The sequence below is a fragment of the Entelurus aequoreus genome, linkage group LG04 (genome assembly GCF_033978785.1).
Source record: "Entelurus aequoreus isolate RoL-2023_Sb linkage group LG04, RoL_Eaeq_v1.1, whole genome shotgun sequence".
Classification (NCBI taxonomy): domain Eukaryota; kingdom Metazoa; phylum Chordata; class Actinopteri; order Syngnathiformes; family Syngnathidae; genus Entelurus; species Entelurus aequoreus.
In genome coordinates this window covers 50,714,507-50,741,288 of record NC_084734.1, presented here as the reverse complement: position 1 = coordinate 50,741,288, position 26,782 = coordinate 50,714,507, and the positions used below count along the sequence as shown (strand labels likewise).

The 26,782-nt window shown below is 37.6% G+C and overlaps 1 protein-coding gene across 1 annotated transcript in view; it reads right to left on the bottom strand.

Annotated features, from left to right (window-relative positions):
• Positions 1-22,590: 22,590 nt before the first annotated feature.
• The window catches only part of syndig1l (synapse differentiation inducing 1-like), a 137,951-nt gene continuing 133,759 nt past the window's right edge, over positions 22,591-26,782 (bottom strand). The window contains exon 4 of the mRNA XM_062045149.1: positions 22,591-25,958. Within this exon, the coding sequence (XP_061901133.1) occupies positions 25,800-25,958 (159 nt within the window). The 3' untranslated portion in view covers positions 22,591-25,799. The remainder of the gene's footprint in view (positions 25,959-26,782) is intronic.

Genomic DNA, 26,782 nt, shown 5'->3' with positions numbered 1-26,782 from the left:
TTGATAAAAGATAGGTTTAGTCAGGTTCTCCAAAAACAACCTGGACTGGGGTAAATTATGGTTGGATTGAGTTGTTTTATATGTGATCATTTGTCTGTGTGTTTGTTGAAAACTTGCGATTTCTTGTTTTTAACATCAGGGGATTGTTGATAGAATTTTGGTGGTTTGGAGTGTAGAAGCATAGACTATGTGAGACGAAAAATTTCTCTTAACCTCTTCATCCTCTGTCGTTGCTGGCAGAGGATGCTTCTTTCTGCAAGTGCATCAGAATTAGCCAGAGTTGGATACAGCTAAATTTAAGGCAGGGTTTTGCTAACTGGTGGCACATTTGGCCCATACAAATTTATGAAGTCTATGAATGTGCGACATATCTCTCTATGTGGAAACTGCAGCGTTGGAAAAGCCTCATTTTGGGTGACCGTTTGGTGACTCCGGTAAAGGAGATCAACTGAGCTGTATTTGTCACGACGTTCTGTTTAATTGGCTGCAGTATAGATGGATATTGATCGGGCTGCATATGGTAGAGCTTTGGTGGAGCTTTGGTGAAGCTTTGGTGAAACTGTATGGAACTGACCAAAACATGATGACTGTAGAGCATTGGGTGATTATCAGTGACTCTATGGTGCTTTTATGCTGTTGCCGTGTATTGGTCAGGGAGTAAAAGCAGGAGCTGCTCCGCTGGAACGGGTTAATCGCCGTTGTATGAGTAATGATGGGACCTGTGTTTGTGATATGAGACGGCCGATTCCACAAAAGCACGCGTGCATTAGTTGTTTATATTGGTCCGGACCAGGGGGGAGTGGTTTGTGGGATAAAAATGTGTGTGTTTTTTAAATTTATATATATATATATCTGCGTATTTTAATAACTTTTGTGTAGCACCTGGTTTCTTGTCTGGTTTAATCCCCCCCTTCCTTTCCCCCCCTCTTGCAACCTCCCCTCACGCTTTTTTCACAGCCCCGCTATCTGTAAAAGTCTGGAAATTGTCTAAAATGTGTGTGCGTGTGAGAAAGTAGACAAAGTTTATGTACAGAAAACATATGAGTGAATGATTTATCCATTTAATTATCTTATTCCGCTCTCGGAGGTTGGATCGCGGGGGCAGCAGCCTAAGCAGGGAAGTCCAGAATACCCTCCTTAAACTTGACTATTTGTCCATCTAAGAGTGAATGATAAATGTTGTTCTTATTATTAAGGTTCTGATATGATACAGCTGTGCTTCTGGATGAGAAAAGTAGTTGTCTATTGCATTTACTTTTAACTGTGCTGGTAAATTCTCTGTGTGTGAGTGACTGTGTGACGCATATAGTCTCAGCTGGGAGACATTTTGAGATAAGAGTGTGTGCGTGTGACGAGGCTGTGTGAGTGACAGCTGGCATTGGTTCGAAGAGGAGTGACACTGATAGCATTGAGCTAGGTTAGCATTGTGTTAGCATAGCATTGAGCTAGGTTAGCATTGAGCTAGGATAGGATTGAGCTAGGTTAGCATTGTGTTAGCAAAAGTTTGCTTACTGAGGCATAGTAAGGCTAAGTTAGCATCTAGCTTGGCATTACTAAGTGTGGTTGAACAGTTATTCTCGGTCTGTAGAGTGTGCTAGTAGTAGGTGCTTGCTAAGGCCAGTAAAATAATAGATATATGGAAAATTACACGTTTAAATATCAATAAATAAATACGGATTGTGGGACATTGAAACATTGTTTAATTCATCATTCATTTATATGTCTAGTATACTTTTTTTTTGGTACAGCCTTGTTGCTTATCTGATCCATCCAGTTTCTGTGTGGAAGTTGAGACAAACACACACGCACAAACATCATAGATTAGGACACATTGTAACTTTGAATTAATAGTTATACAACAAATAAATTAATAATATTGAATTTAAATTTGAGAAAGATAAATTGATTATACATTGACATTTTAATTTTTTTTTAGGAATAAACACACAATAAAATAAAAGTTAAATGTATATTCTAATACATCTAAGGGCATCTGTGAAACATAGAGTCTGAAGAAGTACAGATAAGAGCCACTCAGCGCCATTGTCAAAACAAAACGTAGAGAAGCGTTAAACAAATTCTAATCAGGAGGAAGACAGACCAAAATATGAAAACTTAAGTAAACAGACAGCAAGTAAACCAGAAATAATAATGTAAATAAATAACAAAGAAAGCAAATTTTTATGTGACATTGGTGCATGTAGAATTACAAATAGAGAATAAAACTAAATGGAAATAACTGTCTGCAAGATGAGCATGACGTCATGAATTGTGCTCGGGTTAGTAATAGATAGATAGATAGACAGATAAAACGTTATTGATTCCTTCAGGAGAGTTCCCTTTGGAAGAAGAACTAAAAAGTAAACAGTAACTAATAAGGGTATAAATGGAAACAAAATAGATTCTATTAAAAGAGAAACTAGGCATTAACGACCATGATATAAAAAAGTATTGCACTGTTATTGTTTTGCATTCCCTGTCATCCTAGCCCCCCAAAGAGGAGTTGTACAGTGTAATGATGTATGAGACAAAGGATTTTTTATAGGCTAAACCAGTAGTTCTCAAAGGAGGGTATGGTGTTTCCGCTCGGACAAAAAAGGGAGGTACTTGAAGGTATGCCAAGGGGTACCTGAGATTTTAAATATTTTAAAATAGCGACAATTCAAAATCCTTTATAAATATAATTATAGAAGAATAATTCTTCAACAAAATAAATATTTAGAATTAATTTCACGAGCCCAGATGGATCTCTATTGCAAGATCCAAAGAAGGTTGATGATTGATTATATGTATAGAAATCTTTATTATAATTTAATCACTATTTTAATTTTTAAAACGTTTTAGTTATTCTTATTTTTTTGTTTGTCCAAATAAGTCAAGTAAGACTACAACAAATGAGCAATATGGTGCACTGTTATACAATTTAATAAATCAGAAAATAATGACATTATGCTGTATTTTATTTCTTTAATTTACTGGAAAAAAAAAAAAAAAGGTTGAAAACCACTGCCCTAAATCATATCTAAAGCTAAAATTATTTTATAAGACTGATTATTTTGGATTCGTAAATAGTATGCTGTTGATTGTGGTTAGCTGCAAGTTTGTTTATTTGTTTGTTTAGTTGCTTGAGTGAAATGGGAAGAAATCAATAGGAATAATTACATGCAAAATGGAATAAAACTATGAGTGCGATAGATAATGAATGAATAGATGAAATAAGTTTATTTTGGTCATGTAATCAACCATCAACCAATTTGTGTGAGCAGTTTAACAGTAAATTAGACATATTAACAATCATACACATTTACACACAGAAAAGAAAAGAAAAAAGAATGACCGAAAAAAGAATAGGCGGAAGCCAAAGCTTATATTGGCCTATGATATACAATTACTGAACATTAAATTACCTGGAACATCAACGTTAAAAGATGAAAGTAATTGTTACTATATTTTATAATGTTAAAAAACTTTACTTTTCAAGGGTCTCTTAAACCATAACAAAAAACTACATGTGTTCAGCTCATCACTGAGGATGGTACATCATTTAACTCCTAAAACTGAAATACATTTGTGTTTTTATTTTATTTTACTTGACCTATTTCAAAAATCGATACCCCCCGTAAATGATAGTGTCTCCTCATAATGTAAACAAGCGAAGAATACAAACTGGAAGGCTGTTGTTCTTTACTCGGAAACATAATTGCAATTGTTTTAAAATTAAATTATCTGAACATTTAACACATTATGACTTAAAAAATGGATTGATATGATCATAATAATAATGCTTTGTGTAATATTGAAATGAGCCTTTTAAGTTTAAGTATTGGGTCTATAATTCTTCTATAAACATTTCCCCAAACTTCAAAACAATATTACATATGGAAAAATAAATGAATAATAAAACATGTGCAGACATTGCTTATTCAGCATGTGTTTTACTTTATACCGAATAGCAATGGATTTGGATATTTTTCTTTACTATGTTCAATATGTGGCTTCCAACATATTAATGATCAATTATTATTCTCAAGAATGTAGTTCATATACTCTGTCAATTTCCACTTGATTCAACTTTAATTTTTGTTTCACAATTTGACTTTGCACCCTGGACAGGTCGCCACCTCATCACAGGGCCAACACAGATAGATAGACAGACAACATTCACACACTAGGGCAAATTTAGTCTTATTAATTTCTACATATTGAGATCTATTACTTAAAATAACTACTTAACCACTGTTGTGAAACACCTTTCTAATTTATGGGAGTATTGGGATAGGATTGAGGAAGATGTCTGCTGTGGTGGTGGTTAGTTTGGAAATTAATTTAATAAAAGTAACTTTAAAGTGCAGTCTGACATTTTAGTTTGGAATAATTTATAGTTTTATTTAGACATTGCAGTACACCATACCATGCGCCCGGGAATCATGTTTGGTGATTTGGCTCCCAAGTTTTTTGTGGTCTTTGGTATGACTCGACCGGGGTTTTGGGCTTGCGACCTGCCGATCTCAGGGCGGACACTCTAACCACTAGGCCACTGAGATAAAGGAGGCAAACCAAATCTCAACAGCTTTCAGTTAGCTATAGATTTTGAGAGTATAATGCGAATAACTATAAATTTACAACTGTTTTGCTGTGAATAGTGTTGAATAATAATTACAAAAAACAGCCTACATTAATAATTAGAATAAGAGCCGATATGTAAAGTTACAAATAAAAAATAAAAAATAAAAAATAAAAAAGAGGAGAAGTGTGATTAGGCATGGCGCTTAGAGCATGGCCTTGTGTGTTTGTTATGACCAAGTTGAATAACCAGTCGGAGACGGGCAAGGCAAGGATATGTTTGTGCGGCGTTTTTCATGCAACAAAGTGAAATGAAAGAAAATAAAAGCAAAATTAAAATGCAGACAATAAAAATAAACACAGTGCGGACGTTAAAAGTTAAAAGATTAAAAGATTTAGCTGAAAGATAAGGAGAAACGTGAATAAAAACATTCCTTTGTTTTGGAGAGTATCACGTACAGTGGGAGGTCAGAGTGCAAGCATGACAGTTTGCTCGCGCCTACTGATAGACAAATGATAGTTTAAATTAACTTATACATAATCTTTAAGTGAATTAAAAGGGTACTTAAATACACATGAAGTAGTACGTATAATCTTTGAATTAAGGTTATTGATTAGCAATTAATGGGATAGTTAAGACTGTAATTTTAAAACGTGATATGCAAATTGAACTAACCGGGAGGATATGAAAACGATGGGTGTACATGTTTTGAGTTCCAAATTCTGGAGGAAAAAACCTCAACAAAACGTAAAACCATACAGACGGACTTGGGTGGTAGCCACGGTTGTGCTAGGTCAAGCGAGGGTGGAAAGGATGTGCAGCCGGGGGACTGCCAATCTGAACAAGACAAGCTCCAAGGTGTAGCCAGAACATGCTCACAAAAAATACAGGTGTGACAGCAGGACGAACAGCAGGATACAAACAGACCCCTGCTGGACATAAGTGTCAACGGACAATGTTCAACACAATCTTTGAAGCATTCCTTTGTGGTCAACCTGCACACACCTTGAAATGACCTGCTTACGAACTGTGCCCTGACAATTCAATACTGCACAGAAGGAACTTCCTGATGTTGCCTGACAGCACGACATCAGCTGACAACTACTGGGGACGCCTCCCAGGAATGAGTGGAAGACGGGGACTGCTCCAACTGTCCTAGCACTGGCTGACTGAGGTGCGTCCGTGTGTCCTGCCACCCAAACCGCCAAAGTGTATGATCACCAATTAGACGACTCATAATAGGAGCCTTTTGACTCTTATATATGGTGGGACTCAAGGTATGGCCGCTCATGTGAACTATCCTTAAAACAATTAGAATGGTATAAGATGGACAACTAATGACCCACATTGTTCCTTTGCTCTCTGTCCTGCCTACGAAACAAAAAAATTTAGGTCAAATGATAAAACAGGGCGTAGCTGCCGCTGATTGAACCGATACGCAAATCAATTATTTCGGTTGTCTGTTAAAAACAAAGCTATTGGTTGCAATTTGGACATTCCTGCTGTAGGCTACAAAGAGCTAGCAGCTATACAAAAGCTGAGCTAAAATAAAATGTAAGCATATCAAAAAATTATAGTTGTTTATTACATACACAAAGTCGCAGAGAGACAGAAGTCTGTAGAAAGTATTCAGTAACAAACGTGTCCGCATTAATAAACTTTATACCACAGGAAATATACTGAACAAATACAGCAGTTACTGTCAGACTCTAATCCGGACACCTTTACGTTCTAATTAATGTCCCGGGGGACAAGATTACAGAAAAGACAGATCGAGTGACAAAGGGGGGAGGAATTATGATTTATGAAAGGGAAAACATTAAAAGTAAATCAATTTGAGTATGTTGAAATTAAAATCACATGTTCCTCAGAAATGTATTTCAAGGTAATTGTAGTATACCGACCGACCACAGCTAAAGACATTTTTCTTGATTCATTTTCAGACATCCTCAAACAGCATAGTATGAAAGAAGTAACGTCATGGAGGACGTTAATCTGGACTGGTTAAATAAAACACGTAGAAAGAAACTTAAGGATATTATAAACGGCTTCTATATGATACAAATGATAAGCAGCCCTACTAGAATTACAATTGGATGACAAAAATTAAAGAGAACATCTGTAAATACATGAATACAAAATCAGAAAGAAGAGTGCAAAAATAAAAATACCATTGGATTAATAAAACAGTTTGGATTCTAATAAAGACATGAGGACTCAGCTCTCATAAGAGAAATTATAACAGGTCTAAATACAGATCGTAGGATTTAAAAGTTTTGAGGAACAAATTTACAATGTTTATGCGGAAGTCTAAGGCTGACTTTCACTTAGAATTAATCAAAGCTGCAAAAGGGAACATTAGAAAGTTATGGAAAACCAGATACAAACTTACGGAAAGAGAGCAAACAAGAAACGACACTATAACATTAAATATCAATGGCGCTACTAACGCAGACAGTCTGGACATAAGTAATAATTTTAATGAACATTTCATCAGTCTGTACAAACCCTGAATAAAAATCCCTCAAAATCAGTGCAAATAATTGTCATTTATTCAGGATGGACTCATTTTAGAAGTAACAAATGAAACAAAGTTAAACAAAATCTTCACTGCATTATCAGACTCACGATCTAGAGATATATATACGGGTTGGACACTATCTTCCTAAAAACATATAAGGATTGTATTATTGCTCGTATAACAACGATTGATAAATAAATCAATAACGGAAAACACTTTCCCTACCACGTCGAGAAACTGCTACTATGGTTAAATCCATAAAGCAGGAAATAAAGAAGACCAGAACATGTACAGACCAATTAGCCTTCTCCACGTTATAACAAAAGGAATAGAAAATTTGAAAAAAAAAAAAAAAAAAAAAAAAAGTGGCTTTGGAGCAATCAAGGCTGCTCAGACGGTCACTAAGAGGGGCATTATGTTGACACATCAATTTAATGAGTATTATATTTATCCATGAGAGCATTTTTGTTGTAAATTTTGAGGTATGGCTGTTAAAATCTTGGTTGTTGTTATGAATGATGACAGATGTGAACAAGAGCATGTATTGTCTTTGTGTGATGATGTCAATAAGGTGTGGTTGTATTGTATGTTAAGTATGTGTCCATGAAGGGGCATTTTAGGATTTCTCTTAATCTGATTACATGCTACAGTATGATTATTTTTGATTAATTATTGATTATTATGAATGTATATATTTATTATGATTAATTAGTGTCATAATTTTATTGCTTGATTTGTGGATCCCCTTAATTTAGGTAGCCAGGGACTACAGATGGAAAGTAGCTATTTAGATATAATCTGGTACAGAACATATCTGTTTCTGAACTTAATGTTTCTGTGCATTGTCCCATCATAGATAGACTAAATTAAATACAACTATTTAGTGAATTATTGAGGCCACAATAATTCACTAGGTGTTGTAAAATATCAAAGTACTATTGCAAAAGCGAACAGTGACCTCAAACATGACCTGTCCTCCGCCTCTGTTCTTGCTGCACTTGACTATCAGCTGTCTTTTCTTTTTCTTGGATGTTTCTGAAACTACTAATACTACTACTACTATTACTATTACTACGACTAACACTGTCCCTGTGAGAGGGACAGAGGGGGGAGGTGAGTTTGGATTGGGTCAAGTTTGAGCGTGTTGAGGTTTTATTTAATCGATATGATCAATCCGGTACAAGGATAAAGGAACGTAATGATTTAGATTGACAATTGCAGTGGTTGGCGGAAGCAACCCCAACCTCAAAGGAGGGTGCCAATTCAGTAATTAAATGTTTTGTGAATGATCTAATATCCCGACATGGTTTCCCCAAAAAGATTAGGTCAAACAACGGCACCTATTTTAAGAAAACAGGTTATCATCTTCAGTCACAAGATCAGCACTTCTCAGGACCAGCAGCTTCCTAGGAAGGTGGAAAGACCATGAGACCAAAATGGTAAGTTTGCAAAATGTAGAATTTGTGTGCCAGTTCCTCTGTGCAGATTTGAGGATGAAAGCAGCCACTCCAGATTCCCTTACACTCGCTAAGAGGGGCACGGTCAAAGCCGATCCAGGACCAACACCCGATACCTGACTGGAAGGAACCGAGAGGAGAGACAACACCTTGCCAGCGATGACGAGAACAACTAAGGTTGCCAGCCAATGTGTCCACCGGGACTCCAGCAGCTGTGGAAAGAAGTGTCGGGAGTGCCGAAGCAGCGAGGAGGCCTGAAGCAAGCCGAGGGCCTGGACCAGAGCCCCACGCCCCATACTCTGCCCCAGCCTTCCCCAAAGCCCCCACAGCTCCAACTCTACCTGAGTTTTCCCCAATTTCGGCCAGCACACACATGCCACTGAACAGTCTGCCCAATGGACTGAACCACACCCCAAAGAGAGACAGACTGTTTGAGTGGATCTCTTTCTTCACCAGGGCAGCCAAAAGCCCAACGAGGTGTCGGCAGGCCACCAGCCTGAGGCACCACCGAGCCATCTATACGAGCACTAATCGGACATGGACTCATACGAAATTCAGTTGTGTGTTCAAAATCAATTGATAATTAACAATATTGGTAACTACATTCATTGCAAATGCCGGGAAAAATATTTTTGCAAATGTCTTACAGTCATAAGTCTATATACATTCATCTATTTATGTTCAATGATGTCCATGATCAAAGTATTTGTTATTCCCTTACTAAATCAAAGGGTAGGCCACTAATTGTGTTCTGTGAGATGGTTTTACTGCAGGCTGGTAACAGCGATCGCTCTGAAGGAGGGTCATAGACGGAATTTTTGCCTCGTATAAAAACATTGAGGTTTTTGCCTCTATCTGCGGTAGAGATTTAAGTTAGTGGTCTATATCAGAAATTGTTTTGGTCCAGGGTCTTAAGACCCTGGAAGGCGGGTATGTAGTAGAATTTCTGACCTTTTGACCTATATTTCTTGTCTTTTAAGAATGTCCGCTCATTTTCAATACTCTTGTATTTTGTGCCATTGAATGGACCAGTTGTGGGACAAAAGTGAATATTGAGTCGTGCCAACCTGTCTACAGAATTCGAGTTGTTATGGAACAGATAGGAAAAGCAAAACAAGACATTGACGCATTTGATAAGGAACGATGACGCACAACAGACATATAAAAAATGGGAGAAGACCGGAACTCGGGGGTGATTTTGGCTTGTGTGTGTCTTGTGTGCTCTGGAGTACATTGTGTCTGCTTGCACGGACAACTTAATTCAACCTGCACTTCTGATAATGGGTAAATAAATTTGTTGTACTAAACTACTTTTGTTGCCTGTTTAAGCTTCGGACAATCCACTACAGTATTATGAGGCACATGCACTAACCCTTGTTTCACCGTGCTGCATATATATGTATGTGTATAAATATATATATACTGTATGCCAAATGTATTAGGGCTGTTAGCGTTACGCATGTGACAAAAAATGTAATGGATAAAGATTAATTACAGTGATCATCTACTCTTGGTCACTTGGTAAGTAGATAGTCTGCTAAAAAAGTTTGGGCACCCCTGTTTTAGAGGGTCTTTGTAGGCGTATTTGATGACTGGCTGTTACCTACATTGTTAGCCTCCTGTTGCTAACAGTTTTTTTACTATATAGAATGTACAAAATAAGGAAAATTATGTATATTCTTGTCTCACATTAGGATTGTGAATGTTGGGCAAAATTTAAAAAAAAAAGGGCAGTCACTCTTTTAAGGTTGTTTTTTATCCAAGACTCAAAGTGGAATCATTTTTCTGGGCTCATTAGCTAGCGACCTCTGGATGAGGAAACAATGACTTGTTTATGAGCGGCGACAATCACAAAACTGTAGCTGCCATTAATGTCACTGCACACACACACACACACACACACACACACACACACACACACACACACACACACACACACACACACACACACACACACACACACACACACACACACACACACACACACACACACACACACACACACACACACACACACACACACACACAGGTGGAGGTTTGTGAGCAATGTTCTCAGAGGGCCCGGTGCATTGTTAAAGATAATGACGGCAGCCAGCGTGTGGGAGAGCGGGCGCATTATTCAAAGTGTCGCACTCGCTCGCCGTTTCATGTTCGCTAGCAAAAAGTGTCATATCGCATATCGCCGTTACGCACACTTGTGTTAGCGGCAGCACCGAGGAGGTTAGAAGGTCACCTCATGAAATGGTGCAGACACAAGAAGTGGATGCCGCCGTCGTTGCGCAGGGTCAATGCTGGTGGCGTTTCTAGAGTTACTTCTTTTAATGAAACAAGATTTTCCTCCCATTCGTAACGCAACACTTCTCTCTGATAAGAACAACGAATACATCTAAAAGTATGAACTTGGCTTCCACCGCTTCTACACCACTTTTTGACTTGTTTTTGGCACACATCATTTCATAGAGTTATCACACACACACACACACACACACACACACACACACACACACACACACACACACACACACACACACACACACACACACACACACACACACACACACACACACACACACACACACACACACACACACACACACACACACGTACATACAAAGAAATGGGAAAAAACAACAATATCAGTTTTCTGTTTTTCCAAATGATATGTTTTTGCCACCGGCTAAGTGAAACAATTGTTTGAATGTTAAGAAGTTGAATGTGTTTCATGTAGCATTGCTGAACCCTGATGCTATCATTACTGAGAACAAAAAGGCTACAAGTGCAGTAAAACGTTTCTTCTAACAGTTTTTTGGTAATAATGATTGTTAGTTAAATAAAGGGATTTCAGTTAATGTAATGTATTGTTATGCTAACAGTTGAACAAAACCATGTTTCTAATAGTTGGTGTTCACTAGTGTCCAATCTACATTACAATAATCAGTAAAAAGTTTAAATGTCATTAAAGTTCAAATGTTGGGACGGCGTGGCGAAGTTGGGAGAGTGGCCGTGCCAGCAATCTGAGGGTTACTGGTTCAATCCCCACCTTCTACCATCCTAGTCACGTCCGTTGTGTCCTTGAGCAAGACACTTCGCCCTTGCTCCTGATGGGTCTGGTTAGTCCCGTGCATGGCAGCTCCCACCATCAGTGTGTGAATGTGTGAATGTGTGTGTGTGAATGGGTGGATGTGGAAATAGTGTCAAAGCGCTTTGAGTTCCTTAAAAAAAGATAGAAAAGCGCTATACAAGTACAACCCATTTACAATTTACCATTTACATGTCAACCACAGCAATAGTTTTAGAGGTGGTCGATTTATTTTATATCAATATTTATTTTTGTATTTCTTCCGGGTTGAAAAACAGCAACAACAACGAGCCACATCCAGACAGGAATATCAGGGATATGACAGACGAAGATCTTTGTCCTCTAAAACTGTTTCTTCAGCTTCTCTCGAATCCTCTGACACCAACGATAGTTTGCTTTTTGGAGTGGTTAGCCAATGCAAAAATGTGTTTCATGTGGTCAAATGTAGGCCCGTTTAAAGAATCAGAATCAGAATCAGAATCAAAATAGTTTTATTGCCATTGTTTGAGAACGGGTTCACAAACTAGGAATTTTTCTTGGTGCAATCGTGCAACATAAAACACATATAACAAAGAATAGGTCATAAAAATGAGCTGTAACTGAGCTATCAGATCTTGTTATTGTTCATGTGTCTGATGGCAGAGGGGAAAAAACTGTTCAGGTGGCGGGAGGTGTGGGTCTGGATGGACCGTAGTCTCCTGCCTGAGGGGAGAATGGAGAATAGTTTGTGTCCAGGGTGAGAAGAGTGAGCTGTGATCCGACCCACACGCCTCCTGGTCCTGGAGGAGAACAGGTCCTGGAGGGATGGGAGCTTGCAGCCAATAACCTTCTCAGCAGCACGTACGACGCGCTGCAGTCGATGCTTGTCCCGGACTGTGGCGCCGGGGAACCACACGGTGATGGAGGAGGTGAGGATGGACTCGATGATGGCCGAGTAGAACTGCACCAGCATCTCGGTCGGCACCTTCAGTTTCCTCAGCTGCCGCAGGAAGTACATCCTCTGCTGGGCCTTCTTAATGAGGGAGCTGATGGTGGGCTCCCACTTGAGGTCCTGGGTGATGGTAGTGCCCAGGAAACGGAAGGAGTCCACGATGGACACGGGGATGGGAAAGTCTATCACGGTGAGGGGGGATGGTGGGGCCGTGACTTTCCTGAGGTCCATGATAATCTCCACTGTCTTCTGGGCGTTCAGCTCCAGGTTGTTGAGGCTGCACCAGGACGCCAGCCGGTCCATCTCTCTCCTGTAGGCGGACTCATCGCCATCCGAAATGAGCTCGATGAAGGTGGTGTCGTCCGCAAACTTGAGCAGCTTTACGGACTGGTGACTGGAGGTGCATCAGTTTGTATACAGGGAGAAGAGCCAGGGGGAAAGTACACAGCCCTGAGGAGTACCAGTGTTCGTGGTCCCACTCTCCGAGACAATCTTCTCCAGCCGCACGTGCTGTCTCCGGTCCGTCAGGAAGTCATTGATCCATCTGCAGAGGGAGTCGGGCACATTGAGCTGGTATTTGGGGGTCCTAGGCAAAGGGGTAGCTGGTGCCCCTCCCACCAAAAAAAACCCTTCTTTAACCGATTGAAGCACATGAAGCTAATTTTTTCAGTCCTAAACATTTTGAACTAAAACAGGAATGTTTTATTCCTGCCATGTGTTAAGGCAAATGAGACAGTGAGCTGAATACAAATATACACTTCATTTTATATCAATACAAAATTAGATTAATCCACAAGTAATAACTGATTAAAAACAGCCTACCAACCAAACTACATGTTACACTCCACTAAAAGATACTTAAAATTAGTCACGGCTTTCACTTGACGCATTCAAGTAAACGTGGGATTAGTGCTCTGTATTCAAAGCGCACCTGAACACAACACCCAACACAAGAGACGCCGTGACATTCTGAGTGGCCCCACCACACCCTGTGAGAGGGTTTAGCGTGGACAACCCCTTTCCAATGTTGTCCCAAGACACACAGTGGACACAGCAATAGACAAAGCAACAGCTCTTTATGTTGGCAACATTTGTGGTACCGCTGCAGATCTCGTGCCTTAAAGAGGACACAAGTAATAATTGCATAAAAAAGTAGTTATATTTATATTTAGACATAGCAACCACAAACTCACTGAATACCACTGATTTTCACACGCTTTTCTGTCATACGTGGTAGCTATGATAAAGGACACATGTTTTGGCGTGTTTTATTATTCATAGTTTGCTTAACAGTAATAGAATATTCTTATATGCTATAAGTGACCAGACGTCCGAGATCAAAACTGGGAATATAATCCCAGAGAAGGGGGAAAAATGGTCAGTTCAAGAAACAATATGATTAGGTTATATATACATGCGTATATTCTACATAAACAATGTATGAATGCATTAGATATCTATATATCTTAGGGACCTATAGACTGTATCTCTGTTGCTGCAGCAGCAGAGAGTTTATTCTGTCTTGACACTTTGTATTGATATTTTGTATTACATTCTTCCCTTAAATGATCATGTTTACAGTGATTGTTTTATATGTATTTTTTATGTATGTCGCTTTGGATACAAGCGTCTACCAAATACTTTAACATAAACATATATAAACACCTGAAAGTCTTTATATCAGCTAAAACCACCAATTTGTTTCACTGGATTCAGAATAAAACTAAATTCTGTTTTACCCAACAATGTTAGTATTTGAATATTGTCACTTAAAGACTTATTCCTGGTTACAATTATACTGTTAAGAAAGTATTGTCTTATACTTTGCCTAAAATGAGAACACATCATAATCAGTGGCGGCTGGTGAATTTTGTTTTAGGTGGGGCTGAAAGTTTGTAAACCAAACCCCTGTAGGGGCGTCATCCTCCCCAAGAAGATGTCCGCTCATTTGAGCAGGAAAACGCTGAACACCAACTTTGTTTTCTACCTGTCAACTGTCAGTTTAGGCTGCTCGCCGGCTCCTCATCACCACTTCAAGATGGTGGCCAAATTGCTGGCGTCACAGCAGCCAATGCTGCGTCTCCTGAGAAGATGTCTATGGTTATAACGTCATTGCAAACACGGCAATCTGTTGCGTCCACTGCAGTTCTCTACCTTATTCATACTTTTTGTCAAGTGATTTTTTTTTAAGCAGGGTTGCATGAGGTACCTATACATAACGTTACGTTAGTCAATGTATCACACACAGTAACGTAACGTTAGACGGCGGTCAGCAGCATCGTGTATTTTAGCCACCTACAAAAAGACAAACATAGTCAAATAAAGGTCAGTTAAAATGTGTACTATAATAAGAATATGTGTACATATTGCCTAGGGCCCTGACATCTAAAAAGTACAACTCTGTTCATTGTTATGTTCATGTATTTGTTATGTTTTTCATTTGTACGCACACATAAACACACATACAGTATGAGATGAGATCAATGAGATAAGGTAAGAACAGGACAGAAACTGCTGTGGAACTAGTTACAATGCAATATGCCATGGAAATACAATGTTAACACTTTAGTGCAAATAAGTACAGTTGCACTTGTTTTTTCAAATGTGTTTATTGTGTAAAGGAATGAGTTAAATGTTTAAAATGACTGGTTAATAGTGCTATTATGAAGTGCAATGTCAGCACTATTTTTTTCCCTGCAATTTCAAAATCACTTGTTTTAATAAATAAATACAGCGTTTTAAAAGCATACACAATCTGTGTAAATATATTAGTCTGTGGTTAAAAGGACTTGAAAGGACTCGAAACTCAAAATGCAGGACTTGCGACTTGACTTGAGACTTTCCAGTCTTGACTTTGGACTTGACTCGGGACTTGAGGGCAAAGACTTGAGACTTACTTGTGACTTGCAAAACAATGACCTGGTCCCACCTCTGCAACACACCATGCAGTGCATGGTGTTTTGAGACAATTAGACACTGCGCTGTCTACGTATGTTACCTCCAGAAACCTGTAACTGCTGCTGCAGCAAAGTTGAATTTTCGTTACATCTTACAGTAATTGGTGACAATTAATCGTGATCGGACGGACTCATTAACTACAAAGATGTGGATGAAAGGAAGATTCGCTGGGAGGTGCAAATTGTGGGCGTACTCAGTAGCGATTTATGATTTTGAAAGTAGCAAAATAGATTACGTAGTGTAACTTGTACTTAAGTATGACTAAAATTCCACACTACAAAAAAATACTCTTAAATGTACAAGTACCCAAAAAATCTACTTTATTACAGTAACGTAAGTATTTGTAATCCGTTTCTTCCACCCCTGCATTTAGGTCTAGATTTAACATTTAGGTTTAGATTTAACATTTAGCGCTCACATTTATATTTACATTTAAGATTTAGGTTTAGATTTAAGATTTAGGTTAAGATTTAACATTAAGGTTTAGATTTGACATTTAGTGCTCACATTCAGATTTAGATCTAGATTTGAAATGTAGGTTTAGATTCAACAATTAGCGCTCACATTTAACATTTAGCGATCACATTTAGATTTAAATTCAACATTTAGCCCACACATTTTGAATTAGATTTGAATTTAAGATTTAGGTTTAGATTTAAGATTTAGCGCTCACATTTATATTTAGATTTACAATTTAGGTTTAGATTTAAGATTTAGGTTTGGATTCAACACTAAAGTTTAGATTTGACATTAAGGTTTAGATTTAACATTTAGCGCTCATATTCAGCTTTAGATCTAGATTTGAAATTTAGGTTTAGATTCAACAATTAGCGCTAAATTCTAGCGATCACATTTAGATTTAGATTTAACAAACAGCTTTAGATTTAAGATTTAGGTTTAAATTTAACATATAGAATTATATTTACTGTGATGAAGTGGCAACTTGTCCAGGGTGTATAGGCTCCAGCACCACCCCGCGACCCCAAAAGGGACAAGCGGTAGAAAATGGATGGATGGATGGAATTATATTTAAGATTTAACATCTAGATATAATATTTAGAGTCAACATTTAATTTAAACTAAAATGTGATGAACATTTGTTCAATCTTAGAAAAGTGAGGTAAATCTGAGATATATATATGCTAGAAAAGTGTGACTGAACTTTTACATACGGCTCCTCGTATTGGTATAATGCTTACAACACTTTCAAAAGTTAATGCCCATCTGTGTAAATGTTGCAAACAGCCCCTTTAACATGTGATAGGCCTCTAGATAAAAAATAACATCCATCCATCCATTTTGTACCGCTTGTCCATTTCAGGGTCGTGAAGGATGCTGGAGCCTATCCCAGCTGCACTTGGGCGGGAGACCGGGTACACCCTGGACAAGTCGCCACCTCTTCACAGGGCCAACACAGATAGACAGACAACATTCACACTCACATTCACACACTAGGGCCAATTTAGTATTGGCGCAGCCTATCCCCAGGTGCATGTCTCATAACATTTATAAAACATTGTTGCCTTATTTTACATTCCAAAACATGAATAAATCTTGCTCTGTGCACCTGCCATTCTCCTGTGACCACATGCAAATACCAGCACATGAAAACATCTCATGTCTTTCACTCCGCTCACATTTGGGTTGATAAATACATCTTTACACAAGCATCTGGTGTTCTCAGCAGGGCTGCCCCACGCATACAAATCCATGGAATTGACTTCCATCAGGACGCTCCTGCCTTTCCCTTTTCTGTTTTTTGCAGGCTTGCAGACAAACCAAACAAAGAAGAAAAACAAGAGATATGTGGAAAAATATGATGCGATACAAATAAGCCATTAACATAGGTAAATAGGTAAATAAAGGAGACCTATTATGCAAAACCAACTTTTCTTACCTATTGGTACCACTTTTTGGTGCGTTTGGGATTTGCATAAATCCCTGAAATTTGAAAACAAACCATGGAGGCATTGCGGAGATATTCATAAAACAATCTTGCCTTCCTTCACACTTCCTCCAAAAGACCCATTTGGAATTTGCTCCTTTTGTGACGTTTTTGCCACATGTGACGTCAGCGTATATCTCCATCGTCCGCCATCTTTAATTTATTTCCTTTCTACAGCTTGCGTTTAGACGACATAATGCCTAAAGTGCAGCCTGATAACCAAAAATGCTCTGTTGTTGGTTGTATTAACCAACACTGGTCACTACACACACCTGCAGCCTCATCTGAAGAAGGAAGAAATGCCTGGCTAACTTTTGTGTTTCGTGGCAATATGCATTTATATGTGATGAAGTCTCTCTTCGTGTGTGCAAACCATTTAGACCAGGGATGTCAAACAAATTTTAGCTCAGGGGCCACATGGAGGAAAATCTATTCCCAAGTGGGCCGGACTGGTAAAAAATCATGGCATGATAACTTAAAAACAAAGACAACTTCAGATTGTTTTTCTTTGTTTGAAAATAGATTAAGCACATTCTGAAAATGTACATATCATATATATACACATGTATATATATACACATGTATATATATATATATATATATATATATATATATATATATATATATATATATATATATATATATATATATATATATATATATACTGTATATATATATGTTAGGTCAGGAAAAAACACAAGAGGCTATATCATGTTTCGCAGGTTTCCCTGATTTTATAAATAAAATATTAAAATAAAATAAATAGAATAAATAAAATATATAAAATAAATAAAATCCCCTGACGAGCAGGGAAACCTGCAAAACCGGCTTGTAGGGATGATATAGCCTCTTGTATTTTTTCCTGACCTAACATATATTCCGCTCTACCCCGGTATTGAGCACTGTATAACGGATAAACCACAGAAACCTCGACTATATACTATATATATATATATATATATATATATATATATATATATATATATATATATATATATATATATATATATATATATATATATATATATATATATATATATATATCACACCTAGTGTGTGTGTGACAATCATTGGTACTTTAACTTTAACTTTTATATATATATATATATATTTTTTTTTTCCACTTGCATGTTGCGGTTAACAGTATTCTATCTTCATTTTTCGTTATTTATACTTTCTAAATAAATGATGTGATAATGTTCATCTGTCAAATAGATGGAATTGAGTCTGACAGTGTTTAAAAATGCTCCCATTGGTGTTATTTTTTAATCTATTAGAAGATTAAATTAATATAAAAATCAAATTACAGGATGTAATTAATGTAATTTACTCATTTTCATAATGTGTGTGTTTTCTTAGATCTTCCTGGCAATGAGGCTGAAGATGTTCAAGTATAACACCTTCAGACCATAAACCTAATTTTAACATCATTTTACAACATGCCTCTCTGGGTTTACTATTGACAAGCTTTAACTAGGTTTTGAAAAGATAAGCCAGTCAGCTACTTTTGCTGAAATTTGCTTTAAAACAGTTGTTTTTCTCACTACGATAGGGCGAAACCATCCTTTCCCAGTCACACCCTCCTGGTTTTTGGAGTATTAATATTTGGGGTTTTGGCACCAACCGTTTGGACTAGATCTGACCAATCTGAGTCTATGAGCACAAACTGATTAAGCTTACTCGGATGAGCGACGAAACATCTTCCAAGACAAACCAAGCAGTCCAGTTGCAAACGATTGAACGACGTGAGATGACAACGACCTGGATGAATGAGAACCTTCAAAGGTATATTTTCCCGACATGTATATATTTTCTCGCGTTCCTATCTATTCTAATTCTAACAATGGAGTCAATGGTAGCGACTTTATTACCCCCAAAAGCCCCTTTAATATGAAATAGTTGATCAATATAATATACTATTTGTCACAGTTCAATTAAAAGTAGAACAGAGGAACCCAAGGATGCAGATGGAATGTGAGTCAATAGTTCTTTACTAGACAAAAAGGCACTCACAACAATAATCCAAAAAATAGAAGACAACAAAAAGCGACGGTGCGAAAAAGAGCACCGTGACAAAAAGAACAAAAGCTAATGTACAAAGCTAACTAAACTTGGGTCGGAGTTGCAAGACGTGCAAACTAACATAGTACCTACCAAGCTGGATGGCACTGGAAATAGCCAAGAAGTTAAGAAGCATAAATTCAAGCAGCATAGTAATCTTCATACAACAGGAGTCAGGAGTGGACAAAAGTAGACGGAGCTACAACGACAAATAGGTAGAAGGTAAGTGACAAGTGACAAGTATTGTAATGACAATGATCCAGCAGTGACTGGAGGGCAGGACAGGTTTAAATAGGCAGCTGGCTGACTGGCACCAGGTGTGGCCACGTGCCAATCAGCCACAGCTGGGGGGACAAAGCACTTAGGGAGACAATCAGGAAATGAAGACAAAATAAAAGCACTGACAGGAACTAAAGATAGGAAACTAAGACAAACGCAGAGGAAAACTAAAACTTGATCAAACTGTCAGGGACAACCCTGACACTATTATTATTACTACTAGTAGTAATAATAATAATTATCATTACTACTATACATATAATATGTCTAAGTCTAAGTCTAAGTCTATACCTAGAAGCAATTTTTTTTTAAATGTTATCTCTTTAAAACATGCTGTAAAAATGCATATCCTCTGAAAATATGCCTTATAATAGCCATAAATTGGAAAATACCATTTTTAATTAGTATACATTTAAAAAAAAAAAAAAAAAGTTAAAACGTTTAATGGAATAATAAATGAGCATCATACTAGGAATGCAAATTATGCATATGTTCAGAAATGGATGACTGATTTAAACATTTTAGAAAAAGACACATCAAAAAATGATATTTGCATTATTTAGATGCATTAAAAATAAGCTGAGTTAATTACACATATTGAATAGATTGTATTTTACACCCTGTCAGTCAAATGGGTACAGTATGTATAGCAAGTTATGTATAACGTTTCAGGCAGCTGTACTTTAATTCACTTACTGTGGGATTGCTAACTCTAAATTGGCCCTAGTGTGTGAATGTGAGTGTGAATGTTGTTGGTCTATCTGTGTTGGCCCTGTGATGAGGTGGCGACTTGTCCAGGGTGTACCCCGCCTACCGCCCGAATGCAGCTGAGATACCCCCAGCAACCACAAAAGGGACAAGCGGTAGAAAATGGATGGATGGATTTTAAAACTAATTTTAAAATGCATTTCTAAATTAAATATTATAATGAACAATTGTTTTTAGAATGTATTTTTTAATTGCCACATTCAGTGTCTTGTTGCTAAAATCTCCCAAATACCAATCAAATCAGGATTAGTAACATTTTCACTGAAAACAACGAATATTGTCAAAAAAATGTAATGTAGTAAAATGTGTGGTGTAAATAAACAAAAAACATACAATTATTGTGCCAATTGAATACAAATATGATGATTTTGATTATGTTTTATGATGTCTTGTTCATATATATATTCAGTTTATAATAAATCAAAATATTGATTGATATATTAAACAATCATCCATCCATCCATCCATTTTCTACCGCTTGTCCCTTTTGGGGTCGCGGGGGGCGCTGGAGCCTATCTCAGCTACAATCGGGCGGAAGGCGGGGTACACCATGGATAAGTATTTCTAAATACATTTTAATATTAAATAAAATATATATAGTATATAATAAATCAAAATATTGATTGTGGCAATTTATTTTTGTTCATTTATTCTTTTTTACCTAAAAATAAAATGTATACAGTATATTAAATAATGTATTATAACTGTTTTCTTTTATATTTGTATTAAATATATACAACATTATTTTAAAATGTATTTCTTAATAAAGCAATGTAATAAATAATAGTTTATGAATATATTTTTAGACTACACAATATACTAAACAATCATTGATTTTTAAATACTTTTTAATATTAAATAATATATTAATTAATATATTGAAACACCTTTTAATTATATTTTCAACATTCCATAAAAAAACAATGATGGGTATAATGGAAATGAAGTAAAAATACTCTATAAATTAAATAGGACATGCAGCTCTGTTTCTTCTGCATTTGATCACAAGTGCGGCAGCGTGATCACTAGTGGGTGACTCACTGCCCCCCACACCTCCAGTCCATAATGGGATCTCCTCTCACCCAGTGCATGCCCGACACCCGTCTCCATCATGCCAGCATCCAGAGGGGATTGTTGTTGTTTGCTTGTTAGCTTCATGTGGGCATCCCTGATGTAGTAGAGACATGAGCGCGCGTGCATGTGTGTGTGTGTGTGTGTGTGTGTGCGTGCATGTGTGTGCGCACAGCAAACCCATCCCCACCCTGAGCTAGTGCAATGTTGCTGTAAGGACAACACATGCATCTCAATGACTGACTGAGCTACTTCTCACTTCGCCTCGTTTGAATGCGATCCCCCAAAGAAACACAAATGCAAGCTTTCAAGAAAGAAAGACCTTAGTTTTGGGATTTATTTGTCTTTAAATTTGAAATATGTACACGCTGCCGTCACAGGAATCCTAAAACATGAATAAATAAAAAATCTCTCATTTATGTGCTCATTAGGATGACAGAGAAGAATGAAAACAAAACTTACATTCTGAACTAGCATGATCACACACGGGCAGGTATCGTGCAAACAAAATAACACAAATGAGGTGAAAGGTTGTGAAACATCACAGTCTCAAATTCCTACATTTTGAATTCCCAAAGAAGGCCACATGTTTACAATAGGGGGAAAAAAATGGCTGCTTTGGAGTGAGTGCGTTGCATTGGAGCGTTCCCTCGTGAAGACTTCTTTAGTGGATCGTTTACTCGGCGCCACCAACACCGCGCCTATTATTGAAAAGAATGTGCTTCTGCTATTTTAGGGCCATGCTCCAGAGACTCCACGTTCCCTCGCAACAAAAAAAGAGTCCATTACACGGAGCTAATTGTGCTCCATAAACGTCGGGTATGACGGATGTTGGCGAGCTAAGTACAATGTTGCCTCTTGGGATTTCTCGGCGTGAACTCGCACCCGTCTGCTTATAACCACAAATAATGTAACCTCAGTAATTATTAAGCCTTTTTACATGGACTTCTTTGATGTATTTATTTGTGAATTGTGGGAATTTGGGAATTGTGTTATGTTGAACTTGTACTGGGGGTTGGGCTTTAGGGTGGGATGCGAGGGGGTGGACACATTTTGAGGAGTACACAAGTCCAAAAGATAGAAAAAATAATGTTTGTGATCAGAATAAAAAATAATGTTTGTATTGCCACAGAAACCCCACTGAGGATTCCCACAAATTGTATGTTATGATGAGTAGATTTATGTTGGACTTGTCATGGGGGTAGTAGAGGTTTAGGGTGGCGTACCATGAGGTGGGAATGAGTGGTTGGCCAAATTTTGGGGGCACACAAATATAAAAGATGGAAAAACATACAATATTTGTGGTCATGATTTAAAAACTAGTTAGCGTTGCCACAAAAGCCCTACACTGGGGTGTACACCTCACTACTGTCAACTTGTGTCTTTCATCAGCCCCAAACAAAACATCTCAGGGCTGACACATATTCAGCATTAAAATTAACTGTTTTATGTTGAACTTGCCATGGGGATAGGCAGGCTTGTGCAAAATTTGGAATTTAAATTCTTTTTTTTGAAAAATTTGAATTGATTTGGCTTCACATCAAAACATTATGACTTAGAAATTGAATTGGAACTAAATAGATCCTCATAGCACAGTAACAGGAAGATTTGGTCACGTTTACAGGCATGTGATTTGAACTTAATGAAAAAGACTGAAAATAAGCTGGGGGTCTGGTTTTTCAGCAATTGAACATTCAAAAATTAGCACAAAACAAACACCATGAAAAGACGTTTTAGTGTTTAAAGAATTGAACAATTATCAACAGACTTTACATAAATACATACTCCATTCATCCAAATGAATCACTATGTCTGTTTCAGTCACTATGTTATTTAGTCACTACAGTAATTACAACTTGTGTTCACATCCACAGGAACCACATGGGTTAGCCTACTCTATTTACAACCTTACTAGTGTTCACTTCACAGCCACTGATGGTTCATCCAGTTATGTACATTATTTACACATTACTTTGGTTCATTCCCACATTACTTTGACATTTTTGCTATGATGGCTCTGACATGAGCGTTCCTGGCAAATTTCTGAGCAGCTTGCATTTTCCTTTTTGTTTTTGCCATAGTGGATTATGCCTTGGACTTTATAGCCAATTTCAGTCTCTTTGACTCCCTCTCTACTTCTAACTGATCCAAATGCAAAACTCATAAAGAGTACAAACACTTTTTATTCTATTAACTAACTTCCTTTATCTGAATAGCCATTTGTGATTCATAGCATGAAATAAGAAATATCTTGCAGTCATGTTTGTTTCAAAATGATTCAACTATCCATCCATCCATTTTCTACCGCTTGTCACTTTTTACTATTCAATGTCAAAATATAAACAGTAGAAATAATGAACATGTCAGCTACTGCCTTGTTCTAAAACACCAATGAAAATGAAATGTATCATTTAGACAGGCTATACTGTAGCAAAAGTCATCACAAGTCTGCCACAATCATGTGTTCTTAAATGTGTATTCCACGTCTTCCATGTCGAGAGCAGTTTAGATTTGAGCTTACATGGTAAACAACTCAAATGAATGTTTTGGGCATCGTTTTATCCAGTCGCATACATTTGTCCAACTGTGGCCAAGTAGACGCATTGTGGGTTTCCTAGACATAGTCTACATCGCTAAAAGAAAAATCTAAGGAAGAGAATCCCTCTGCCATCTTCCACTAGTTTTTTTAATATATAAATCAGCCGCTTGAATATTCTTCTCGTTGTCATTTGGGATGTGTTGTGTCTGTTGTGATTTCCCTTCCTGGTTTGATGACCCGCTCTAACTTGCCTCTGATTGGCCTGTCCCTAATGTTTTGCCTGTGACTCATCAATGTAAACCAACCAACCAATCATGGATTTTCTTATACGTAAACCAACCAATCATCATTGATGTTTCCCGTATATTTTGTCCCCTGCCCATGGAGTTGCTTTGCTATGTAGCTTCCATTTTTAAGTTAATACTTTTTAATCTAAACCCGTAGTTTTTACTACTGGATTATCAAAAACCTTACTCATTACGGTAAAACCGTAGTTGTTGGCAGGTATGGCAAAGAGACAGATCAAGATTTTAACACAGATTGTAGGTCGGAAAAAACAAAAAAAAGCTGAAAATATTATTTTATATTTTTACAGAGATACAAAAGACGGATTTCTGACCATAGACGGAAAAATCACATGCCTGCGTTTAACAAAGGTTTTGACTTAAATACCAAATCCTACATTACAAACACTAAAATCAAACACAAATTGTTTCTATTTTGAATGCGTTGATCCAGTAAAGCATTCTGCGACATGAAATAATTTTTTTACCATTTACCATAATTTGAAAGTTAAAACATGTGAATATGCAGTTCTATTTGTAGTTTGGAACCTCCTTTCAAAATCAATCAAATTCATAAAATACAATTTTGCACAACTTTGGTGGTATAGGGCGGTAGGGTGGCAGCAAGTGGGTGTGCGGGGTGGGCAAAGATGAGGGCAATATTTTGACACCCTTGGGTGCTGGCAACACTTGTACCTCACACTTGTCTGAGGTACAAGTATAAAAGTGTTATTAGACACAAAAACAAAGCAAACAACATCTGGTATGAGAGGACAGTGTCAGATTTTACAGAAAGACTTTGACAGATGGGTAGTCAGGCATTCCCTAAGATAAAGTGAAAAGTTCTCGTTAGTTCCCTGGAAACCTGGTGTTTCTTTTGCTTCTTTTTATTAACATTAGAATCCCAGGTGGCAATTGAAGACGGGAGACACAAAAGACAACAAAGATGCGTTTCGATTTTTCGTGACCTTAACGTCCGATAGCACTCACTTCAAGCTTGTTTCATTTCTTAGAAGTTGACAAAAACAGCCAACAGGAGGAAAGTCCAACAAGGGATGAAGTCAATTGGATGCAAGTTGAGCTCCCACTTGGGAAATAGTCATTCCTCAAAACTTTTCCAAGTCTCAATAACATGAAAACCTTCCAGTTTGACCCTTTTCCCCAATTGTGTCTGAAAGGAAGTCTGCAGGAAAAAGACAGGAAGGGAAAACTGTACAGCTAACCCCCCCCCCAAAATACTTTCCTCCAAACGTGCAGCACCAGCACGGCTGTTTTTCCCTAAGGAGGCTTCTTCTTCCTCTTCTTCTTCTCTGGCTCTTCCCAGGGTGGAAGCGAGCAGCCACTATATGTGTCCCGGTTTCGAAAGGTAGGCGATGAGTGCCACCACCACGCCCACGTAGACGCCGGTGCCGATGGTGATGGAGAGTGCGGCCAGGAAGAGAGCGCGTCGTGATGCGATGTTGGCCAACGGGAAGTCCCCTTTGTGCACCGCCTTGGTGGTCTGCAAGCAGAACGTCAGAAACATGAAGACACAACTCAAAGGTCTGCATCAGTGTCAACGTTTTGCGACTTGGCAATTACACAAACTGTCTCATGAAGAAAGTCGGAGGACGAGCCTCCTGACTGATGAGCTGGAAGAAACTCTTCATGCATGGTATGGCTATTAGTATGGAAATGTCAAGGACTGCAGCTTGTACTAACAAGCACCCCAAGATGATAAACAACACATTCATCATCATCATCATCATTTGACGCAGAAGCTTCATCGACAACATCATCCAAAGCTAGAAATACAAATATTTTGACAACCACAAATTGTTTTGGAACTACTTTAGGACTAACATTGGATCTAAGTGTAAAAGCCAATTTGAAAACAACAATGAGGACAAGTGTCTCCTGTTTTTACATCTCTGCATTAAAACATGAACCACACTAACAAAGGAGCAATATTTTATCAGTCAAACTCAGACTGTGGATTAGCATGTCAAGGAATTCATATTGTTTAACCCAGACCACACATTAATCGAGTAGGGTTGACAAACGTATGGTTACTTCGATAACAAGTCGATACGACATGCAAAAATTACATGGATACATGCTTTTTTCAGTACTATAAGAACAGAATACTGAACACTTTTTCCTTGGTGAACCGCGTCTATTCTCAATGAGCAGTTATGAGTCAGCGTAAATAAGTGAATGTGAAAAAAAACCAACTTAAAACATAAAAACCTTTGAAACACACAAAAACAATAAAAGTGTACAATAATGTGAATATTGGCATCACATATCATGATTACAAAAAATATCCACCAAAAATATTGTATT